Raw genomic sequence first — 25,965 nt, 5'->3', positions numbered from 1 at the left:
GATTTCTTCAACAGGCAATGATGATTCTGGGATTTGTGTCATCCATCCCATTCACAGATGATGCCACCTTTACATGGAGTGGTATCTTCAACTTCCATAACAGTCATCTGTCAGAGAGCATGCAGAACCCCCATGGTATGGGAACAGTGAATTATTAGGATTGGTGCAGTCAGAATGTGTGTGCTGGGATAATTTGGACTGTATTTTGGGACCAGTCTTCCTTCCATGCTGCCTAACCAGAACTATCATTGTTTTATGCAAGTGACTTTGCCTCCTCTGTTTGAATAAGTGTCACTGATGATTCAAAGGCTTATGTGGTGGCTACATAATGGCGCTCCAGCACCCTTCACCATTAATTCTGGACACATCTCAATCATGTCTTCACTGATAATGGATTGGACAAGGGGCTCCAGTTGCATGGCCTCCCAATTCACTGGATCTCTACCTGTGCAATTTCTGGTTACAGGGCCATCTCAAAAGTATCATGTGTGCAGAGCCCATTCCAGATGTGGAAACACTGGAGCATTCATGCTGCCTTTGAAACTGTTCGGATGCAGCCTGGCCAAATCGAACATTGGAAATGGAACATGCTACAGCACATACACACATGCGCTGAGGCACATGGAAACCATTTTCAACACATACTGTAACTGTGGCTGCATGGTAGAGTGCATATTAGACTGAAGTCTCTGTAATGATGTTTGACTGAATATACGGTCTCTGGCAAGAAAACCATACACCTCCAGACATAAGTTCATTAGACCTTTTTTGTTCTGTATCCTCTCATCGATCAATTGCTAGTGTTTGTACACCATGGAAAAAATCACCCCATATGTGTGACGAAACATGACTCTGATTCCAGTATAAAGCACCAGCATGCAGGCAAGGGGTTGGTGTGGTATTTGTATCTTTCTGACATGCATGTGGTAATTGTGCAAAAGTGAAATATGGTGATGTTATTACAAAATGTGTCCAAACAGGACCAATGTGCTGTTATCTTCTTGGCTCTGAAGGACAAGCTCTGCTAGATATCCATTGGAGAATGAAGGATGTGTATGGCTAGTATGTCTGTCGAAAACCACCATTGTGGAATGGTGTGCCAATGGTTGCTGGTGCTTCACAATAACATACATCCCCTTACTGCAAATGTCGTAATGCAGAAGTTGCACCAACTCAAGTGGGAGACACTTAAGCACCTACCTTATAGTCCTGATCTCTCCCCATGCAATTACCATGCCTTTAGTTCCTTAGACAAAGCCTTTAAGGTTTGATGATTGCTGTTGGAGGAGGATGTGCAGCATGTATCTAGAACTTCTTCATGCAGCAGGACACAGTGATTTACCACTGGGTATTTCCAACCTGGTGCATCAGTCGGATGATTACCTCAATGTTCATGGCAATTTTGCCTGATTGGCATACTGACTCTGGTCTTTCAGGCCTTGTAATCTCCCCCTCCTTCCAATTCCTGCTATTGTCTAAAATAAGCAAAGTCTTTTCTGAAGATTGGGGAGGAGTAAGATTACAATAAACTTTTTAGTTTACTTATCTTTTCTTGTAGAGTTGGCTCGAGTTCTTCTTGCCCAAGGATCTAATTCATGAAGCTGAAATTGTCACATTTTTGGTCCTCATAGCTGAACTGATCTAAATAATTTTGAAGATTGTTGCTGCAGAATTTTTGTTTTTACTTAGTATATTTTGTATCATTTAGTATATCATACAGTCTTTTGAATTACACATTAACAGACCCAAAATTACATTGTTCACCAAAAACACAAAAATACATCTGATCATCTCAGAGGCATGCTTACTACTACTTCACTCTGGGGTAATAACCATATTCCAAAGGGTTTACAATTTTTCTTGACTAATGAATTTCTATTAATTTCAATTATTATTTCATAAATTAATCCAGAAATAAACATGGTAAACAATACTATATTGTGTAATTAATGATAGAAATTTTAAATGTGCCAAATAATTTGTAATTTCAAATATTTCTTTAAAAAAACACAATTTTAACTGTATATTCAGAGCTAGTACTTGTCGATTGTAACATTTAAAATAAAGTAATTCCTTTTCATAAATTTTAGCTTGAAATATAACATACTGTGTATAAAATTATATGAAATATTTCAGAAAAGCAACTGAGATCATATTGACCTGTCCAAAATTCAAAAAATACTACTGGTATCAACAACTACTGTTGAGGAAAAGTAATGCTAGATGAGGATGTCTCATTACAATATCCCTCTCACATAATGTGGAAACAATGTGTTTACAATATTTTGTGACCTACTATAAGGTTTGCCAAATGGGGTACAAAGGATTCCAAAAGATAGAATATAGATGTATAGAAGTATACATTGGAGGAAAAATATCTACTATACAAGTCACAATCTATAAATGTGTGAGGACATGGCATTCAGATACTCAGATCTGTGGAACATTCTGTCTCAAGACAAATGATACAAAGTCAAAACTACACTTTGCAACACAAGTGCAGGGGCAATGCAAATTACTAGAATTACAGATTGCAGGTTTATGTCTATAAAGTCACACCTTCAAAAACATGAAAAGAGAAGAAAAAAATTTCAAATACTAAGTGTACAATGAGTGAGCCAACTCAAAAAACTCACGACGATGGGTACAGACTAGAAGAATATACTCAATCATGAGTAGGAGTATAGCACAAAATCAATTTGTCACATAAACCACAATAGATAAGGATATGTCGGCTCATGCAAGGAGAAAATAATGAAAAAAATATTACGCCCTATGCTTACAATGTGGGGACCAATCCAGGAATCCAAAATACAATGGGTAAACACCAGCAGAAATGTTTCAACACAATAAAATGAATCAAGTTCATAATCATATACAAACAAGTTCAATCATATGTAAAGAATAATTAGAGGAAGCATCTAACCTCAATCAATAGTTGTGCACTCTCCATGAGTACACACTCACAGTCATGATGATCAGGAATACCCAGGAATTAAGCATGAGTTTGCACACAATTCAAGTTCCAATAAGATACTCAGGATAAATACAAGTTGTGATGTTCACATTCTTTATTTCATCATTGCTTGTCCTTGGTGTCGACGTACTGTATTGGTACACTGGCTGAATCATGGGGGTAGAAGTTCAGCACTGACTACTTTAAATGATGTAGCCGACAGGTGCACATTTGCATTTCACAGTTCTTTACTTTCATTGTTCACAACCCGCCAATAATACACAGTTATATGGGCAGTGCACTATTGTTTCACTTTCGATAAGCCTCATTAATAGGTTGCAGGCAAACATCCACACACTGCTACAATAGTTTACTGTTGAATATCTATGAGCAGTAAAAACCTAACCACACATTTAACAGTCTTCCAAATAAATTCAACAGACACTGTCATTGTTTTTACACATCTCCTAATTGTGTTACACTTATTTCACAGTTAAGCTGATGCATTGTTGTTGTTATAACCAATACAGGTTTCTTGTCTGAAACTCGGCTGGGGACTGACTGTTGTGGGCTCAATAATTGGGCCTTTATATATCCACACAATAACAGATACTAAAACTATATACTGTTCGAAGTTAAAGTTACAGAAATTACAATTAAAACATAACTCATTCAATTAACTGAATTCATCGAAAAATTCTGTCTTTTTAACAGTTTCTTCTACTACAAGAATTAGGCCGAATATTTGTTTAAATGATGAAATTAACAGATATCATTATGTAAACAATACTTTTGACAAAACTGTTAATTATTTTGGATTTAATTAAGGGCTGGCTTTGCTAACATGTTTTTGAATAGATCCAAATAATGGCTTAAAGAATGCTATTGTTTTGTCTTCCAAATGTTTATAATTAGCACAGAATTTATATTTGTTTATAAGTTAACAATTACTGATTTCACCCTATAATGAAAGATACTAACTAGTAATAGTCAAAATAAATTAGGAAATTCATTACATAGATAAAACTAAGCACACAATTAGATCTGTTGTTATATTCTTTAAAACTGAGGGCCAACCTTTCTCTTTCGTGAAAATCCAGATTCTACTCATGTATGTTAATCACAATTAGTCAGACATGAAAAAATTAATTTTAAGGAGGCAAATGGCAAAACAAGAAGGGATGTAAACATATCCCAGCTTGCTTTGTCACAAGGTAATCAGAGTCATAAATAGCTTTGAATGATAACATAATCAAGTAGCTTGAGGACCAAAATCAGTATGTGAAATCAGAAATGTATTCATCCTGTTATCAGTCTATACTCGATGTATGATTACAATCGTAAATGTCTCCCACACCATTTGCTAACTGTTCACACAAACTAACCTATGTAAATAGAAGTCTAGAAGAATCATTTACAATCGATGAAAAAATGAGATGACTATCTATGAAACATCAGTTTTCATCAAACAATATATCAATAGACACCCAGATATCTTATTAAAAATTGAATATATATATGCACACAATACAAGGCAAAAATCTGACCTTCATATGAAACAGGTGAGAACATCATTGTGCCAAAAAGGCACACTACATACTGGGATAAAGATTTTCAATAATCTACCTAAACATATTAAATCAATAGGTAAACTCTGTAGTTTTAAGGCTGAAGTAAAGGCATATTTAATTGATCATTGCTTTTGCAGTCTTACAGAATATATAAAAGCCAAACAACAAAAATAAAGATGCATAATAATATTCTACTTTGTATGCTGCCTGTAATATTTGTTGTATTTATGAATCTGTGCCAAATTACTTCAATATCTAATCCTTAGGATTGCAATACAAACTGCATTTTATCTTGTAAATACCTAACCATGTCCAATATCCTTGCATATATTCTATACATATAGGATTTGAAGCACTAAATAAATAAATAAACCTAACAGTACCTAAATTTATCAGATTCTGATAATTATGTACAACATGGTTCGTAAAATGTACTCTTGAACTTTTTAAGTTTTCACATTTCTGTGTCGAACGTAACAAATCAACAGTAATCATAATGTATTGGGAAATTAAATGCCCTACTTGAAAAAAACATATATTTATGTGGAATAACACTGTCCATAGCAGTGACTACTTTTCTAAATAGTTCCACGAATTCTTCATATAAGAAAATTTCTTAGCTAACAATTTACAAATTTCAGTCACGAGACTGATGTAGTTGATGGATGCTTGAGTGCATTACCCAGCACCTATGATCTCTTGTAAGTTGACTGGACCAACAAGGGTGCAGCCATACTGGAGTATGGGAGTGGATCCATCAACATCTTTCAGTTTCCTCCCTAGATTTCTCATCACATGCTCCAACACATAGGTTACTTCCTATCTAGCATTCACATCAAATCTTGAAATATTGTTTTGTGTACTAAGTATGTTGTTCAATACCTCCCTCACATCACTTGGCATATGTTTTGCCTATCTATTTTGAAAAAATAAGTATACAGGGTTCATGTTAAAAGGGATTAAAAAGTGTTCACATATATGGTACGTTAATAAACAGTGCTAAATGCAATGGAAAAAAGAACTAGTAAGGTAATATTCACAGATATACTAAAGATGTCTCAAAGTAACATTTACTTAGCAATTAGCAGATTAGAAGAAATTATCTACAAAAGCAAGACAAGTTGGACTGTACTGAGGCAGCATTCAACAAATGCCTACAAAATGAGATATGGACCATAATCCACAATGTACTGACATAAGAATTCTGTGTTTAACATATATATGGGTTTAGTTTGCACATATGAAACTCTAAGATACTATTCCTAATATTTACATTATACATGAATAAAATGAGTTTTCACTCAATTTACCACAACACCATGACTTTTCCCAAAAGAGTTCATGACAATTAAATTTAATTGTTCTCTGCAGAGTACACAGTAATAATAATAATAATAATAATAATAGTAATAACACCAATAGCATTCTAAAATAAGAAATTTATTACTAGACATTTAATGGCATTGTTCCATTCCAAACCTGTAAAAGGATCTACTCATTCAGTCACAAGGCATATACATATCAAATTCTAAAGCACAAATCTATTACATAACAATTACAAAGTTGTATGAACCTGTAAATATAGTGTATATTTTCTTCCGGACTAGGGAGCACTGAGCACTCATATTCAAAGGTCTTGTCTTCTCGTACCATTAACTGGGCTACCTGTATCAATCAAACAGATCCCTTCCACTGATCTGTCTTAATTTTAATGTAAGGACACCCGAAATCTAAATCATCCTCTCTGTTGTCAGACACTTCAATTTCATCAAATGCTCCATGCACACTGTCTTCACAAGGTTTTATCAACTTTATAGGTATCATAACATTACCTGGATCACTCATGTAGTGGGTAAATATTGAACACAATGACCAGATTCCATAGCACAACTAATATCACTTGTTACAGAAGGAACACAAAACACATTGCTTTCAAAATTGCACTTCCTGCTTAGAACCTCTTTCCTTTAATTCCACCAATTGGGATACAAGTTCCGACTAACCATAGCTAACTTATTCCAGAATGTGCCTTTATCCATGTTGTCATCAATCTGGTCCCAAACAAACTTCAAAAAGTTTTCACCTTTATTCTCCAGACTCACAGATACCTCACCTTTACTGTTTGGATCTTTACTCTGTATGACATTAAATAAAAACTGTTTTGACTGGACTGGTACTCCATGACCCTCACTTACGACACCACGTACATCACTTACCTTAGCGGTATTGTCAACATCATTTACAACTAATTCTGTAACTTCATTATTCTTAAACTCCACAAATACCTGATACTCATCATCATCATCATCATCATCATCATCATCCAAAATTACTTCATCAATGACATCACTGACAACCCAAGTCTCATCTCCATCAAAGTTACTTCACCTACATTAATTTACAATAAGCTGACCTAGTTCAGATCCAATACAATCATCATCTGATTTCCATACATGAATTACACTGTTTTCTGCCCAAGAGAAGAAATCATTAGTATATACTACATCAAAATTCTCACTACTCTCACATTCTGGTTTGTGATTAGCACCTACATCAATATAATTAACATAATATCCCACAATTTTTGATCGAAACATAAAATGAAAAATCTGATATTCCTTCTGTTCAACTTCAGATACATGTACGATATCATTAACAATGCTATTATTGTCTAATTGCAAATGTAACTTGATGTCCTGTTCTTGTTATGTTTCCTCACCCAAAACTGTGGCCATTCATTGAGGTGAACTGCCATTTCCCAAGTAGTTATTTCTATGATTGTTTCTTCTATTAAAATGCCCATGGTTGTCCCCATTATTCCTATCCTGCTAATGTTCAAAATTTCTACCTTTATTCACACTTATGATCTGGATAGAAGAGGAGGTATTGAATAGGATTGGGGAGAAGAGAAGTTTGTGGCACAACTTGACTAGAAGAAGGGATCGGTTGGTAGGACATGTTTTGAGACATCAAGGGATCACAAATTTAGCATTGGAGGGCAGCGTGGAGGGTAAAAATTGTAGAGGGAGACCAAGAGATCAATACACTAAGCAGATTCAGAAGGATGTAGGTTGCAGTAGGTACTGGGAGATGAAGAAGCTTGCACAGGATAGAGTAGCATGGAGAGCTGCATCAAACCAGTCTCAGGACTGAAGGCCACACAACAACAGAAGTTACCATTATATTTGTTTCTGTGATTACTCCCATTGTGATTTCTATCATGCCTATTATTGTGGTGCATGCTTCTTTCTACTGCTCTATCCAGCCTGTCAACATATTGTAAAAATTGTTCAAGACAATTGTCAGGTCCATTTACAAAATCTCAATGCAACTTTTCTGGTAATCTGTCGAGTGCATCAGTCAAGGTCATTTCGTCAAATGGTTTGTCAAGAAGTGCTAATTTTTAAGTTGGTTCTTACAAAACTCTTTCAAAGTGCCATCCCTATTCCTTTAATTAGGACAATTCAAAAATTCAGTTTTGATTCTCCCCTGTTCAGCTTCCGACCAAAATTTATTTAAAAAACTTTTCTTGAAACTATGATATGTTTCCCACTGACTTAAATTTAAGTTTACCCATGACAAAGCTTTGCCTTCAAGAAATCTTTGAACAAATTCTATTTTTTGATTGTCATTCATGTGTGACACAAAGCTGTCTACAGTGGTGCAGAAAATCCACTGGATGTAAATTATCTGATGGCAAACTTTTGATAGGCATGTTGGACCACACAATACCATTGTTTGCGCACATATTTTTGTGAATACAAATTTCCTGAACTGCTGAAATTTTTTGATCTAAAATAGTTACATTAGTTTGCATGTTTTTTCTACATTTAAAATTTTTTGTTTTAAACTGACAATATTTTGTTGGTTTTTTTCCACTATGGACTTCTGTTAAACTCTGATGTCATCATCATTCTTTGATTGTTTCACTGACCCAGCTACAAACTCATTTTCCAGAACAATAAATTTATTTTCTAAAATATCAAGTTTTTCATTCACACTTTTTAGCCCCGCTGACAACCCATTTTTTAACTCTGAAACTTGATTAATAAGTTGATCTGTCTGATCTTGTGCTCTGTCCATTTTGCTGTTGTTTTCAGTTCTTATTTCAATTAACTGATCATTAACTGCCCTAAATTTGCTATTGTTATCTGTCTTCATTTCCTCTAGTTTTGCTAAAATTAATTGCAAAATATCAGTTTTTACTATTTCTTTACAGACTGTGATTTCACTGCAGCTTTCATTTCTACCACACTTTTGCTTTCATCCTTATTTATTTTGTGAACAAGCACATGAGTCCACAAACAAATTAACTTCACACATAGTTTGTACTTACCTTTCCTTTTGATGCCCATGGTTGCAGTTGTAAAGTCCTCTTCACTTTCATTCTATCCAGTCCATCATTATTGGTAGTAAATCGTCACTTTTTACACCATGTGACCAAAAATTTATTCGTACATAAATTTCAAAAATCAAAAAAATAAATTACTTTCTGCAACAGACAAAACTTCATTATTAGTCAATTAATCCTGGATGAGCCCCCATTTGTAATCTCCCCCTTCCTTCCTAATTCCAGCTATGTCTACGCTAAGCAAAGTCTTCTCCAAAGATTTGAGAAGAGTAAGATTTCAACAAACTTTTTTAGTTTAATTATCTTTTCTTGTAGAGTTGTCTCCAGTTCTTCTTGTCTAGGGGTCTGATTCATGAAGCGGAAATTCTTACATTTTATGTCCTAATGGTGGAACTGATCTAAGTAATTTTTGTTTTTATATTAATATATTTTGTCACATTTTAGTATATGATAGTCTTTTGAATTTTCACATCAACAAGGCTGAAATTACATTTTTCACCCAAAATACAAAAATACATCCAATCACCTCAGAGGCATGCTTACTACTACTTCACTCTGGGGTAATAACCGTATCCCAGAGGGTTTACAGTTTTTCTTGACAAATGAATTTCTGTTAATTTCAATTATTATTTCATAAATGAATCCAGAAATAAACATGGTAAACAACACTAGATTGTGTAATTAATGGTATAAATTTTAAGTGTGCCAGATAATTCATAATTTCAAATGTTCCTAAAAAGAACAACTTTAACTGTACATTCAGAGCTAGTACTTACTGATTGTAACATCGAAAATAAAGTAATTCCTTTTCATAAATTTTAGCTTGAAATATAACATATTGTATATAAAATTATTTGAGATATTTCAGAAAAGCAGCTGAGATAATATTGACCCGTCCAGAATATGAAAAATATTGCTGGTATCGACAACTATGGTTGAGGAAAAGTAATGCTAGAGGAGGATGTCCTATTATAGCCTTCAAACTGAAACTTTTTGATTGTCCCTTATATTTTGGTTTTTAAATCACACCAATGTTCATTTCAGACTTTGATGGTGACACTTTCCTCAAGAAATCAGATCTTATCAATGTCATAAGAAGATTAACAGGTATCAATACTCTGGAATTCAGAGATTTGGAAACCGTAGCAAATAATGTAAGTACTGTTTTATTTACTTAACATCAGGTGCTGAACGTTTGATGTATTAATCCCATCAAACACAATCAACTAAGAGCACTCAATGAATTTTGGTGTATGTAAACAGAACAGTAGATTTAAATAGAACTGAGTAGTATATAGGCATATATTTGTAAGCAAGAAGTTAAAAATTATACCTGTACAGGTGTGTTCAAGGGGGTGGTGGGTGGGGGTTGTGGGAGGGGGGGGGGGGGGGGTGGAGGGAGCTCTGCAACTATGTGCAGTGTACTATGTTAAACTTCTTATAATAAATGAAAAGAAAACTGGTGCTTGTTCTACCAAGAACCGACGGAAGATTTTGTTAACATGTTAAACTTCTGATTTATGTGGCTGTCTGCTGCCCAGTGTATCCTCAACACTGTGTGTAGTTGTCTTCACTCATCCTATTGTTTGAATGACATGCAGAATTTTCCATTATCATTATCATAGAATGAGCAGATTACTGATATGTACAAAGTCTGATCAAAAAATACATAGAATTTTCATCTTTATGTAAAAATTCAGCTTTGTTCATTGATATTAAATTTCTCCACTTCAGGCTAGCACTCATCAAAGAAAATACTTTTGTGACAGTATATTTTCAATCTTTGATGCACTTCTGTGTCACAATCATTCATGAACAAACAATATTTTGTTTAGATCTTTACTGATTCTTTGTCTTTTCCATGTGAATGCCACATTGTCCTTCCATTGTTCTGTGTAGCTCCAGAAATAGGAAGGAGTCATGGAGTGCGGTACCTAAAGAGTATGAATGTTGCAATTCCACAACAGTAGATTTTATTTCCTTTGTTACATTTTTGAGTGAAATCATTTGCAGAAAATCACTCAATAATATTTTTAAGAACATTATTTACTGTTTCTTTTATTGTTGCACATTTCTGGACTGATTACAATACTAGTGTCATATGCAAAAAGAACTCATTTATGCTTGTTGTATATTAGCCTGAATGTCATTTACATGTAGGAAACAATAATGGACCTAATATCCATTCATTGACTATACTATCAGTTTTTCTAGGAGAATAGTGTGATTCACTTAATCAGATGACTTAGATACACCACAGAAAATGCCAACTGAAGCTATTTTCCTAATTAATGCATGAAAAAATTGGTGTGTATACATGTAAATGACATTCCTCAGTTGTTTAGCTCTTCTGGAGTCCAAACTGTGATTTACTTAGCATATTATTGTTGCTTAGGTGGTGTAATATTCTAAAACACATTAACTTGTCAAAAAGTTTGGAACACGATACCACAGTGAAATTGGTCAGTAGTTACTGACATCTCTTCTATTACTTTCTTATGGAGGTGTATAACAATGGAATATTTCAGTCTCTTTGAAAAAAATACTCTTAGCTAGTGATGCATTATCTGTTTCAGAAAGGACATTGCTTATTTTATGGGAACAAGTCTTTGGAACACAACAAAATTCAGAAGAGCTTTCATTTTTGAGAGAATATATAATTTTCTTAATTTCAGAAGAAATAGGTGAAACATCCATACTACTGAATTTTATGTGAGTCACATTTTTGACATCCTACTTTGATTTTGCTCTTGAACTGATTGCCCTTATATTTTCCCCCACATTTGAGAAATTATTATTAAACATACCTGCTACCTGTGACAGATCATTTATAGCCCTTCCATTTAAGTCAAAAGTGATGTTATCCTGTTCTGTAGCTTGTTGTCCTGTCTCTCATTTCACTGCAGCCTATACAGACTTACGCCTGTTGTTGGCTTACATATTTCTGACATAATGTGCATATTCTTTCATTTGTAATACCTTTCTGGCACCTTACTTGTTCTTGTCAACAGATGCAATTCCGTTTTACTTTCATGAGGTGATTTAATCCCTTTAGTGATGACTGTTTGGTGTCCCTTTCTGATTAGTTTATGAGGAAAGCTATTTTCAAATAATGGTATTAATTTAGCATGGAATAAATTAAACTTTTTGTCAGAGTTTAGTCCACTAAAATTTTCAACTCAGGTTGTCTATTGTAAACTATTCTTAACCCAGATTGTCTCCTATAGCTTATTCTTAAAAGTGATTTTCCTGGAGACATTAATTATTCTGAATGCCACCGTGGAGAATGTAATCTTGTTTATCCTAAATAACTGAGCACCATGATCACTGAGAGCATTTGTTACTGGGTTTTCTTGCTTTAAGCTACTTGAAAGATTCCTTTATTAACTGAAATTAGATTAGATGAGTACTAACTGGAAATTTAGCACACCGTTTTGCCAGATGGGGAACAAAAGAAAGCTTAACAGCATGCAACAGATGTTAATGCTTTGATGTGCTAAACATTGTATTCCTAAAATAGAAGTAGTGAAGGTATTTTATTATTTAATCAGAAACATTACAGATGATGCCTGATGAAATGGAGACATATGAAATGGACTACCACAACCAAAGAAAGTTTTCTCCTGCAAAAAAATTTACTGGTGTCAAAACATAATCCAAAGATTGAGAAGGAAATATCTAAATGGTTCCAAGAGATGATGATTTACAGAAATGAAACATAAACATCAAGAATTTCCAAGAACAATCTAATCACTACTTAACTTTTATATCAGCATCTTGAATAGAGTGATGGAAAATTACAGGCAGAGAATGACTACTGGTGAATCATAATATCCTTTTGCAGAGCATATTATGCAGCACAATAGTTTATTGTCACTTCTACGATTCCTTCCATCTGGACTCTTCTTCCCACCACCACTACTTCAGAACTTTTGTTCATAACTGACTCCTCATTCAATCACATCATAAGTGACATTGTTTGTGTCTAAATGCTTATAGTCAGATGATACTTGCACAGCTAATTAGCAGTATCTAGTACAATCAAAACAGTGCCTTTTGTCAAAGTAGCTGTTTCCTCATAACATACATGTACAAAGCAATCTAGAAGTAACAACTCACCTTAAAGATGACACGATGAGTTGCAGATAGGCATGACAAGAAGACTGTTATATATCTGCTTTTGGCTAAAGCCTTCTACAGAAAAGAAAAGCACACACACACACACGTGCAACAGCTGTTGCTCCAGCCAGACAGGCCTGAGATAGCAGCAATGTGCATGTGAGATGTGGTTGCTTGCATGAATGTGTGCTTGTTTTTCTGTTCTGAAGAAGGCTTTGGATGAAGCTTATATGTAATAGTCTTTTCATCATGTCTGTCTGCAGCTCAATCTGTCATATTTACAGTGAGTAGCAATTCATCCTTTACAAAATATTGTTTATATTCCAACTTGGACTTTCCATTGTTTAACTATAATTATCACTTTCAGTAGGTTAAGACTAGCTATAACTTGTTAGCAAATTTCACAAAATATGTTGCATCTGCCTGTTAGTTCATTATTGATTTGTTACAGAACTTCTTCTGGAAAGAATCTTCAATATACTTTTTCCCTCAACTAATATTTTTAGTATTCCTTGGTTTTATACTTTTTCAGCCCACTTAATTTTTAACATTCTTTGGTAGTACCACATTTAAAATGCTTCCAATTTCATTAGCGAACAAGATGGCTCTGTGGTTAGCACTCTGGACTCACTTTCAGGACGACGGTGGTTCAAATCCCCATCTGGCCATCCAGATTTATGTTTTCCATGGTTTCACAAAGCCACTTAAGACAAATGCCAGTTGGTTCCTTTGAATGACCAATTTACTTCCCGACACTTACCTAAACTGAGCTTGTGCTCCATTCCTAATGGCCTCATTGTTGATAGAATGTTGAACATTAATTTTCCTTCTTTCTGGTTTCTTTTGCTCTTGATTCTTCATAGTCGATGTTTCACTCCCAATAGTGTTGTGCTCCATACACACTGTTTCTGGAACTTCTTTCTCACTTCCTCATCAGCAGAGCTCTTTTGTTGAAGAAAGCTTTCTTTACCTGTGACAATCTACTTCTAATGTCTTCCTTGCTGCAGCCAACCTGTGTAATTGTGCTTCATAGATGCGAGAATTCTTTCAGTTCTTCCACTGTTGTGTCATTCCACAGTTCAATATTAAACAAGTCATTCTTCTTTGTCATTCTTCTTTCTGCTACTCTTCATCTTGTCTTTGATTTGCAGTCACAAGCTGTAACCCTTCCATGTGCTCTTTGTGAAATGAAATGGTTCTTCAAATTTTATTAGTTCTGATTGGGTTTTGTAGATTATTAGTCTTCCTCTGTACTTCACTCTTGATTTTCTAAGATTGTAAACATCTTATATGGTTGTGAAGTAGCTGATTACAAGCAGTTTCCAAGGTGTGAAAAATACTAATCACAGAGCTGACAGAAAGAATTGTTTATAAACTGTTTTTCAAATATCAGTACTTTGAATATGTCTTTTGTTCATAGAAATACAACAAAAATTGATTAGAGGTCAAAGGATATTAGGAGAGGCATACAGTGTGAGGGTCTAAATGGACATTGTATATAATCACCGTAAAGAACCTTCTACAGAAACAGAGATTGCTGCACAACAGGTGTACAATAAAACATAGGGCTTGAGAGAGAGAGAGAGAGAGAGAGAGAGAGAGAGGGATGCTGAGCAAAATGAGTTTGGCTGTCAGCTGTCAAGAGAGCAATAACTGAAGCCTTAATGACTACCACCTAAACAAATTCTGTTAATATGTAAGGGCTGTTAGCGGCACCAGCATCAGTGGCCAGTATCCAGTGAATGAGACAGGAACTGAAACTGAGGGTAGCAAAGCAAAAGCTGAAGAGATTAACTACATTTTCAAATGTTACTATACAAAGGAAAACCCAAGAGAATAGCCCCAGTTTAAACCTTGTACCACTCAAAATATCAATGAAATATGTATTAGTGTCAATGGTGTTGGGAAACAGCTGAAATCATCAAAACTGAACAAAGCTCCAGCCCCCAATGGAATCCCTTCCAGATTCTATACTGAATTTGCAGCTGAGTTAGCCCCTCTTCTAATTATAATCTATTGCAGATCCCTTGGGGAGAAAAAAAACCATGCCCAGTTCTTGGAAAAAAGCACAGGTCACATCCTTCTACAAGAAGGATAATAGAAGTGATCTACAAAACTACCATCGAATATTGATTTGTTGTAGAATGAGCTGAAACATAATGAGGTATCTTGAATAGAATGAGCTTCTCAATGCCAACCAGCAAGAATTTTGAAAACATTAATCACATGAAACCTAGTGAATGCTTTGGATCGAGGCTATCAGGTAGATGCAGTATTTCTCGATTTCTGAAAAGCATTTGACTCAGTACTGCATGTACGCTTATTGTCAAAAGTATGATCATATGGGGTATCAAGCAAAATTTGTGACTGGATTGAGGACTTTTTGGTAGAGAGTACACAGCATGTTATCTTGGATGGAAAGTTATTTTCAGATGTAGAAGTAACTTCGAGTATGCACCAGGGGGAATTGTGTTGGGACCATTGCTGTTTATATTGTATATTAATGACCTTGCAGACAAAATTAATAATAACATCAAACTTTTTGTAGATGATGCAGTTATCTCAATGAAATGCTATCTGAAAAAAATCTGCATAAATATTCAGCCAGATCTTGAAAAGACTTCAATGTGGCACAGATATTGGCAACTTGCTCTAAATATTCAGAAATAAAAAATTTCAAATATTCCAGAATGCTGATGATTACACAAACATTTAAAGTTCCATAATTCACAAGCATTACAAACATGATATTTCAAGAACCTTCCATCATGATAAATACTAAATTACAAGAAATAGCTGGTGGTTGAGTTTGAACTGGTGACCTGCAGCACATCAACCAGTGACACTGACCACTACACCAAATTGGCTCACTCTTCTGGAGAAACTACAACATCTTGTTTCAGAAGTTCTGAGTGGAACTGACTACAGGATCCTGGACCTAGATCTCATCAATGGTTCTCCGTACGGTGGCACTGTCAGAACCTTACACTAAGGCCATGTTCTTCATGCCTTTGACTATGATGGCCATTAGAGGTAGCTCTTCTTGTCGAAGCTTCACAATTATTGAGTGGATCTTCAGTTTCTTTGAATCTCCCATCATCAATCTACACATCTGGACTGTAGTAGGGTTGCACACAGAGGATACACATAACATTTCTGCATTTTTGTCTTCTTGATCAAGGATCTAACCTTAGACTTCACATGTGACATTCAGTAAGCAACAAAGGATATGATACAGCCCAAAATAACTTACTTTTCCCGACAGTCCAACGTTCTGCATAGGTGTAAAAATCTGTACTAATTTGCATAGGCTGTATCTCACTGGATGGTGCTTGGTGTTACAGTACTCTATTTCTTTCTCCTGCATGTCCAGTGTCTGTATGTGAGTCAGTTCCCATACGTTTTCATCCTGTTGATGATATAATTCATGTAATCACTCTGAGTACCATCTGGCTGAAACAGGAACAATGTATCCAATGTCATTTTGGCCATATGGTTGTGGAGCAGAAAGAATGGCATGAAGCCGCTAGTGTCTTGCTTCACTGTGTTACATGTGAAGGCCACAAATGGTAGTACTGTATCCCATCTCTCTGTTTGGCGTCAATGTACATCAAGAGCATATCTGCTGTTGTCTCATTAAAGCATTCTGTGAGGCCATTTGTCTAAGGATGGTAGGCAGTTGTCATCCTGAGGATGATATTACAACATGAAATTACTTCTCATACTAGTCTCAACTGAAAAAAAAACTTTTTCATGATCAGAAATCATCACACAGGGTGCTCTGTGCTTCAAAATGATGTCTACAAGGAACTTTGCAACTTCTGGAGTTTTGAGAATCAGCAAAGCTTTGGTGGCAGCATAGCAGGTGAGGTAATCAGTACAGACTATTACCCATTTCCAGTGTATCCTCTTTGTAGACTTCAGGAACCTCACCAAGAGGTCAATTCCAATTTGATTCAATGGGACTGCTGCAGGTGGGATTTGTACTAGATGCCCTAGAGTTAATTGCAGCCTGGGCTTCCATTGTTGGCATTACTTACAGTGGGTCACATAGTGTCTAACAGATAGGCAGAGGTGGCCAGAGTGATACCTATTTCTCATCCTGTTTAGAGTCTTCACGAATCCCAAGTGACGAGATGTTGTAGTATCACAGAAATACTTCGTGATAGCAGACTATAGATGAGCTGGAACCATTATTAATTGGAATTCTCCTTTCAGTGGTTACTTCTCCTTCAAGGCTTCTATAGTTTTCAGCAGTGCTGGATCTTCCTTCACATCAGCAGCTATGTCATTTAATGGGTTGATAACACAGATTTCATCTATGCTGCTGTGTTCTGCCAGGGGATTACTCAAAAGACAGTTGATGTCCTTGTGTCTGCATTAACTTTTGTATACCACTGTGTCATCACACTCCTGAAGCTTTAGCACCCATCTTGCCAGTCAACCCAGCGGTACTATCAGCCAGCACAGGAAATGGTGATCTGTCACAATAGTGATGGTTTGCCAAATAAATATGGGTGGAACTTCCTAATGGTCCAAACAACTGCAAGAACTCTCTCAGTTGTATAGACTAGTTCATCTCAGTCTTGAATAGCTCTCTGGTAGTATAAACTAACATCTTTTCAGCACCTTGCTGAATTTGAGCTAGAACTGCACCTATCGCACGACCACAAGCATTGGTATGGAGTTCTGTCTTGGTATTCTCCTCATACAGTGCTAGGACTGGAGAAGTTGTTGGCACTTCTTTAAAGACATAGAATGACTTTTCTTGTGCTTTGTTCTATGAACATTTGGCATCTCCCTGCTATAATTCTCACAAGGGACAAACATCAGGACAGAAGTTCAGTCTGAATTGCCAGTAGTACAAGCACATTCTAAGAAAACTTCTCACATGTGCTGAGGAGTTGAAAACTCTGTGACTGCCTGTACCTTCTCTGGATCAAGACTGATGCCATCTCCTTTCAGTAGGTGGCCTCAGATTTTTACTTTGTGGGTGGCAAAAGGACACTTTTTTTGATTCAGGCAGAGACCTGCAGTCTGAACACATTTCAATAAAATTGTCAATTCACTCAGATGTCTTCCAAATGTCTTTGAAAAATGACAGTGTCATCCAAATAGCAATTTAAGATATCAAAGAAGGTTGTCCACCATATATCTGAAGGTGGTGTGAATGTTACACAGCCTATCTTCATATCCATAATTGATATATACTTTGCTCCTTTCAAGCAGCCTATGATGTCATCAATCCACAATGTTGGATAGACTTCTTTCTTCATGAATTTGTTCAGTCATCAACAGTCAATATAAAAACAACACTACTATCCTTCTTCTTCACAAGGACCACAAAAGATGATGCAAGACTCTCTCAAGGTTAATGATGCCATCTTGCAGCATCTTCTCCACTTTCTTCCTGACTGTCTATTGCTCAGCTGATGATACTCTATATCAGTGTTGGATAATTGGTGGATGATCACCAGTGTTGGTGCTGTGTTTCACCATGGGCCACATGGTCTGCCATTTATCCATTCTGCATTTGAAAGCATCAGAAAATTGATGCATAATGGCTATCACTCGCCAAAGTTCCTTGGTCAGGCCACACCCTATTGGCAGTTCGACAGTAGCTTTATCTGTTGTGGTAGTGGAGCACAGTTCTTCATCCATGACACTAAGCTGCCATTCCTGGACTGGTGTAGCTGTACCTATGCACTTGCCAGACAACAGCCCAGAGTAATTTTTGTTCTGTGTGCTTATTGGAACAGCTTCTTCAGTATGGAGCTCTGACCTTCCACAGTCTATGACTGCTTGTGATGTCTGTAAGAAGTCCCATCTGAAAATAACATTATGACTACATACTGTTAAAATGACAAATTCGAAAGGCTATGTTCTGACACTGATATTTGTACTTGGAATACATGTACCTGTCACTGGACATGTTCCCCATTTATGACTTTCAGCACAACTGCTTTTGTATCAGAGAAAATAGTCTTCTTTAGCTGATTATGATGAATATCCAAGATCACAGAAAAGGAAAGCCCTTGAGTGAACTAGGGCCCTGGGAGGTTGACCATCTATGATGATGCCAGTGAGATTTCCTGACATCTGACTATTGTCTACGGAGTTTTGGTGAAGTCAGCAGCTAGGCAAGTGACTAGTACATCTGTACAGAGATGAGAATGGCTACAGCAGGCTGGAGAATGATCTCGACCCAGGTATTGTGATGGGCTTCATCCAATAAGTCAACTGTAATAACTTCAATTGACTGGTGGGAATAGGCCTGTTGTGATGGTTGATGTATTGTGTTGTAATAGTCTTCAAACACTTTTCTTCTCTCCCTCAACATCTGCGTACAAATTGTCCAGGGTATCCTCAGCGGAAGCATACTAGTACATTTTCTCTGCCTTATAAATGCGTTCTTCTGCAGGACATTGTACTTGTCAGAGCAGTTGGTCATACCCGCATTGGTTTGATGCTGTGTTATCATCTGATGATTGCGGCATATGTCCAGGCTGGCAGAGTACATTCTCCATTGCAGATTCAACTAGCATTGCAGATTGGTTCTAAATATCAACAAATTTCTTCTTTGACTTCTCTATTACATCTTGAGGTATGGGGCGGACTTATGTGGCTCCTATCTCTTGTGTATTTGGTCTGACATTTATGGCTGCCATACACTGCTCTGCTACATTTCTCCTGTTACTATTTGGCACATAAGAGAGGTGAGCTCATAGTGGTCTTCCACAGCTCTCAAAGGGACCACATGTGGCAGTCAGTTGTACCTCATTCATCCACCTCTTTTCTGTTACATTTCCTGGCACCACTTGATAAATTCTTCTGCCATTTTGATGTCCTTTACCAAAAGAGCTTGGTACATGTCTTCTGTGACTCCTTTAATCAAGCATGAGATTTTATCATCTTCTGTCATATCTGGATGCAGAAAGTGGTACAGGACCAAAATGTTCTGTATGTATGATTCAGTTATTTACCCCATGATATTGGGTCTTGTTCTTCAACTGTTCTTCCATTAAGTGAACTTGCTGCTGATTGTCACCAAACAGTTTCTTCAGTTTGGTCTGTAATTAGTGCCAGCTATTGAGCTTCTCTTCATTGTCCATGAACCACTCAGTCATCCGAGTAAAACTATGCATCATGTTACCCCATCTGTTGTATTTTGTGACTTGATTGAATCTTTTCAGCCATTCCATTGGTTCTGGAGCAAATTCTCCAGAGAACACTAATGTGTGCCTGCTGTGCAGCTGACTTACTGATGTCTCAAACTCACTGGTTTCCTGAATATACAGACATTAGGAATGATGTACTGCTTGTATTCCGCTAACTGGTCATGTAAGTGATAGCTTTTATGTTGCTAATTTGGAGCCACAGGCTTTAAGTGTTTTGATGTACTTGGCGTCTTCATCAACCAATGTTGTGTTGAACCATAGTCAATTCCAAGTCCAAAAGGAGGGTCACTGCTGACATACAACACTTAGCACTGAAAACAAAGTTACTGTGAATGCCAACATATAGCCAGAATGAAACTGAATTCCGGGACAGAGATGCAAATATTTAAACAACACTGAATATTTCAGCATGATGGTATTTACACAAACATTTAATATTCTAGAGTATACAATCCTCACAAACATAAGACATTTTAAGTTATTTCCAAAAATTATAAATACTAAATAACAAGTAATTTTTAGTGATTAATTTTGAAGAAATGACCCATTGAATTTTGGCATGTGACACTAACCACTAGACCATACTGCATGCACCACAGCTTGCGGCACAATTACTGTTACTGTGTCACACCGAGCAGTTTTTGTCTTGCTACTGTAAGAGTTAGCCCATGGTGAACAGGAAAGTGCTAACCTTGTATTGTGACTGAGCACAATAAAATATTTGGAAATGGAGAGCATGTAAGGCCATCAAGGGCATTGATATTAGAGTTAAAAGGGTAAACTTTATGTTTATTCAGTTGAATTTAAGGGCAATGTCTGACAAAAAAGTAACAAGGCTGCTTGTATTAGAAGCGAACTAACAGCCCTAACATTTTAGAATATGATAGTATGCCAAGACTGCTTGTTTACTCTGAACTGTGTCCTTATGCTGTAACAAGTTTCTTGCATGATCAATTCAGTAGCAGTGAAAGAGCAGTTAACTAAATTGTTGTAGCACTCCACTGGAAAATATCATACGCTAGCCTTTCCTCTTTGACATTGCCTGCTTACATGTACATCACATATAATGCACACATCGATTGCTCTATTTCCATAACCTCCTCTCCCCCTTTCTGCCCATCACCTCATCACCTCCTTGCCTCCCATCTGGTGGCCATCTCCTGCTCCCATTAAGATAGGAAAAAGTTAGATTCAGTGCAATATTTCTGGGTGCACAAGTTACAGTCAGGCATGGGACTGTTGACAGTAGGTTACACTTACCAGCAGTTGCGAAGTAGAATGGAGGCCACAGGGCTGTAGAACCAATGAAAAGAGTAAACACAGCAGTTTGCATGGCGCAAGTTACAGGCAGAAGGGGCCCACTGGCCTACCTATGTGTTATGAGTACATGACTCGGAGCAGCACGTTAGCAAAACAGAGGTGCACAGCCGCGTATAAATAGGTGACAGTTTTCTAACAAGGGGATTTGAGTGTGGCAGCTCTCTTGGGTGGTGGGGCATGTCAAACCACTTGCTACACGCAGCAGCAGATAGGGCACCAGTGTTCCAGTCAATGGCAGGTTGCTGGTTCACCCCTCTGAGTCCGTAGCCAGCCAGCAGCAGGCCACTTGACAGCTTGCTACTGCGGGCAGTCTTGTTGGCTCTCAACACATGCCAGAGGCATCCTGAGGTGATGGCCACAGATTTGGCTGTTGGATCACAGGCACTTATTGTCAACATAGCCTTAACTGCAACGGTGAAGAAGCACACAGCGGATCACCCTGTGGCTCCCCGTGAGCGGCGCTGAGGCAACGGGGATGGAGGCTGCTGAGTCGGCTGCCGATGCATCCTGAAGCTGTCGAAACTCCACAGCTGTACACGGCTGGCACGCCGTAGTATGTTGCATGGGTTGCTGAGGTAGCCCTTCCACACCAAGCTGTTTTGCAAACAGCAAAGTGGCGTCCTCAGCATCGCAGGTCCCTGTGACACAGACAGAGAGGAACACAGCACTGTAGCTGGGAATACTAAAATATGAGGGTAATCCCAAAAGTAAGGTCTCCTGTTTTTTTTATAAGTACATAGACCGGTTTATTTCTACAGGGGTTTACATCAGTTTACAGCTTGAACATTTAGATACTTTTTGACATAATCACCATTTCTGTTGATTCATTTTTGTAGATGCTGTGGAAGTTTTTGTATGCCCATGTCATACCAGCTCACCACCAGCTCTGCGGCACTGGCAAAGAAGGATGCTGCCACTGGCGTGATTGTTGCTTGTTCTCAGGTGTAAAGTAGTATGCCCAGGTTTCGTCACCCATGACAATTGAGTCCAGAAAGTTGTCCTGTTTGACTGCAAGGCAGTGAAGAAATGTGTGGGAAGCATCGACTCGTTGCCACATGTGGTCCTCAGTCAGCATGCGTGGCCCCCATTTTGAGTAGTTCAATGTTTCCATTAAAATTCTGTGAGCGGTGCTTCGGGAAACCTCAGGAACCAACATGCAGAGATCATCATCCAGGGTGATCCACTGATCTTCATGCATGCTTTGCTCAACCTTCAACACTGTCTCCTCAGAAATTGATGGTCTCCTGCTCCTTTGTTTGTCATGAATTTCGGTCCTACCAGCTGCAAACTCTCTACACCACTTATGAACATTTTTGACATCCATGGATGACTCACCATATACTTCTGTCAATTAGCGAGGGATTTCAATTGGCACAGTGCCCTTTGCATTCAAAAACTGAATAACTTTGTGCAATTTGCACTTGGCGGTAACATTCAATGGGAGCTCCATTCTCAACAGCTGCCAATCCTAGACTGAGTGCCTCAGCGTGGTGTGCACATGTTTACACACAGCGCATGAAGCATTCTTCATAACAATGTGACCTACTGCCACACAAACAGAGTTCTGTGCTTATAAAAAAATAGAAGACTTTACTTTTGGGATTACCCTCGTACTTGGAGATCATGGACAATTTTTAATACGGCGCATCCTGACAGTTTCCATCCATGTCCGACATTCCTCCACCACATGTCAACTTCTACATTTGGCAGTGATGGCTACATTTGGTATCAAAATAGTGGGCGTCATCTGTACATATGACATTTGAGCCCACCGCCTGCATTACAGTCACAAAATGTGTTGACCAATTTATCTTTTTGAGTGTTGGATGTTTTCTTTCTTTGTGTTGTCAGAGTAAGTGTTAGAGCACTTGGGGCAGTAATATACTTTTTTTTCATGGCATTTAATTACTTTTGTATTGGGCTGAGTATAGTGTTTTATTTATCTCCTCCTAAAATGTAAGATGAGATACTGAGCTGTAGGAAATCAGTTTATTTTTGTAGTTAAATGTTTTGTTTCTGTGGGATTTTATAGGTTGAAATGGGGCTAACTGGGAACAAAAGCAACACAATGGCAGTGTCAAGGACGCAAGGTGTGTCAGAACCAGAAGTGGTATGGATTTTGTTAGAAAAGGTAGCACAATTAACAGCAGACAATACACAGTTGAGAAGTGAATTAACATATAGGAGTGAGTGGGAAACTTCATCTGATCAGTCACTGTTGCCTAGGGTGCCGCAGCAGAAAATTGATCCAGCTGCCATGAGTTTGATTATTCCATTTTCTGGCAAGGTACCTGAGGATGTGCATTCATTTGTGGAAGACTTGGAAACTTCAGCTGTGATGAATGGCTGGTCTGATGGACAGTTCTTACATGTAGCCAAGATTAGATTAATGGGTGAAGCGAAGACGTATGTAAGGTGTTCTCAGGCCTTAAGGAAGACAGGACAGTTTAGGCAGTTGAATGGGGGGGGCTTTTACACAGGTACAAGAAATAGAATAGCATTTGGTACTTTAGGGAGATGTTGAGTACAATGACGAAGAGACAGGGGGAGACAGTAGAGAAATTTGCAGACAGAATAAGAGAAATTAATGAGTATACTTACAAGTATGAATATCAAGAGCTCAGATGGCAACCCAGTTCTAAGCAAAGAAGGGAAAGCAGAAAGGTGGAAGGAGTATATAGAGGGTTTATACAAGGGCGATGTACTTGAGGACAATATTATGGAAATGGAAGAGGATGTAGATGAAGACAAAATGGGAGATAAGATACTGCATGAAGAATTTGACAGAGCACTGAAAGACCTGAGTCGAAACAAGGCCCCGGGAATATACAACATTCCATTAGAACTACTGATGGCCTTGGGAGAGCCAGTCATGGCAAAACTCTACCATCTGGTGAGCAAGATGTATGAGACAGGCGAAATACCCTCAGACTTCAAGAAGAATATAATAATTCCAATCCCAAAGAAAGCAGGTGTTGACAGATGTGAAAATTACCGAACTATCAGTTTAATAAGTCACAGCTGCAAAATACTAACACGAATTCTTTACAGACGAATGGAAAAACTGGTAGAAGCGGACCTCAGGGAAGATCAGTTTGGATTCCATAGAAATGTTGGAACACGTGAGGCAATACTAACCTTACGACTTATCTTAGAAGAAAGATTAAGAAAAGGCAAACCTACGTTTCTAGCATTTGTAGACTTAGAGAAAGCTTTTGACAATGTTAACTGGAATACTCTCTTTCAAATTCTGAAGGTGGCAGGGGTAAAATACAGGGAGCGAAAGGCTATTTACAATTTGTACAGAAACCAGATGGCACTTATAAGAGTCGAGGGGCATGAAAGGGAAGCAGTGGTTGGGAAAGGAGTGAGACAGGGTTGTAGCCTGTCCCCGATGTTATTCAATCTGTATATTGAGCAAGCAGTAAAGGAAACAAAAGAAAAATTCGGAGTAGGTATTAAAATTCATGGAGAAGAAGTAAAAACTTTGAGGTTCGCCGATGACATTGTAATTCTGTCAGAGACAGCAAAGGACTTGGAAGAACAGTTGAACGGAATGGACAGTGTCTTGAAAGGAGGATATAAGATGATCATCAACAAAAGCAAAACAAGGATAATGGAATGTAGTCAAATAAAATCGGGTGATGCTGAGGGAATTAGATTAGGAAATGAGACACTTAAAGTAGTAAAGGAATTTTGCTATTTAGGGAGTAAAATAACTGATGATGGTCGAAGTAGAGAGGATATAAAATGTAGACTGGCAATGGCAAGGAAATTGTTTCTGAAGAAGAGAAATTTGTTAACATCGAGTATAGATTTAAGTGTCAGGAAGTCGTTTCTGAAAATATTTGTATGGAGTGTAGCCATGTATGGAAGTGAAACATGGACGATAACTAGTCTGGACAAGAAGAGAATAGAAGCTTTTGAAATGTGGTGCTACAGAAGAATGCTGAAGATAAGGTGGTTAGATCACGTAACTAATGAGGAGGTATTGAATAGGATTGGGGAGAAGAGAAGTTTGTGGCACAACTTGACTAGAAGAAGGGATCGGTTGGTAGGACATGTTTTGAGGCATCAAGGGATCACAAATTTAGCATTGGAGGGCAGCGTGGAGGGTAAAAATCGTAGAGGGAGACCAAGAGATGAATACACTAAGCAGATTCAGAAGGATGTAGGTTGCAGTAGGTACTGGGAGATGAAGAAGCTTGCGCAGGATAGAGTAGCATGGAGAGCTGCATCAAACCAGTCTCAGGACTGAAGACCACAACAACAACAAACTTACAAGTTGGGTCAGAGCGTTGAAGCGAATTGTATTCTGTTGCAGGAGGCCAAGCAAAGGGCACTTGATGTATTTTTGAGGGGGTTACCAGCACATATGGTGCGGAAAGTGTGTGTGGAGGGACTCTGAAAGACTTGTATTTGGCCATTCAGCTGGCAATTTATTGTGAGGAAATAGATGTGACAACGGGG

At 37.5% G+C, this 25,965-nt stretch overlaps 1 protein-coding gene across 1 annotated transcript in view; it reads left to right on the top strand.

Moving 5' to 3' along the window:
• Positions 1-25,965, top strand: part of LOC126474103 (calcium and integrin-binding family member 3-like) — a 57,423-nt gene that overhangs the window by 8,484 nt on the left and 22,974 nt on the right. The window contains exon 3 of the mRNA XM_050101526.1: positions 9,923-10,032. Coding sequence (XP_049957483.1) covers positions 9,923-10,032 — 110 coding nt within the window. The remainder of the gene's footprint in view (positions 1-9,922; positions 10,033-25,965) is intronic.

Source organism: Schistocerca serialis, chromosome 4 (genome assembly GCF_023864345.2).
Source record: "Schistocerca serialis cubense isolate TAMUIC-IGC-003099 chromosome 4, iqSchSeri2.2, whole genome shotgun sequence".
NCBI lineage: Eukaryota > Metazoa > Arthropoda > Insecta > Orthoptera > Acrididae > Schistocerca > Schistocerca serialis.
Note: the sequence above shows the minus strand (reverse complement) of the source record. Positions and strands in the feature narration are given on the sequence as shown.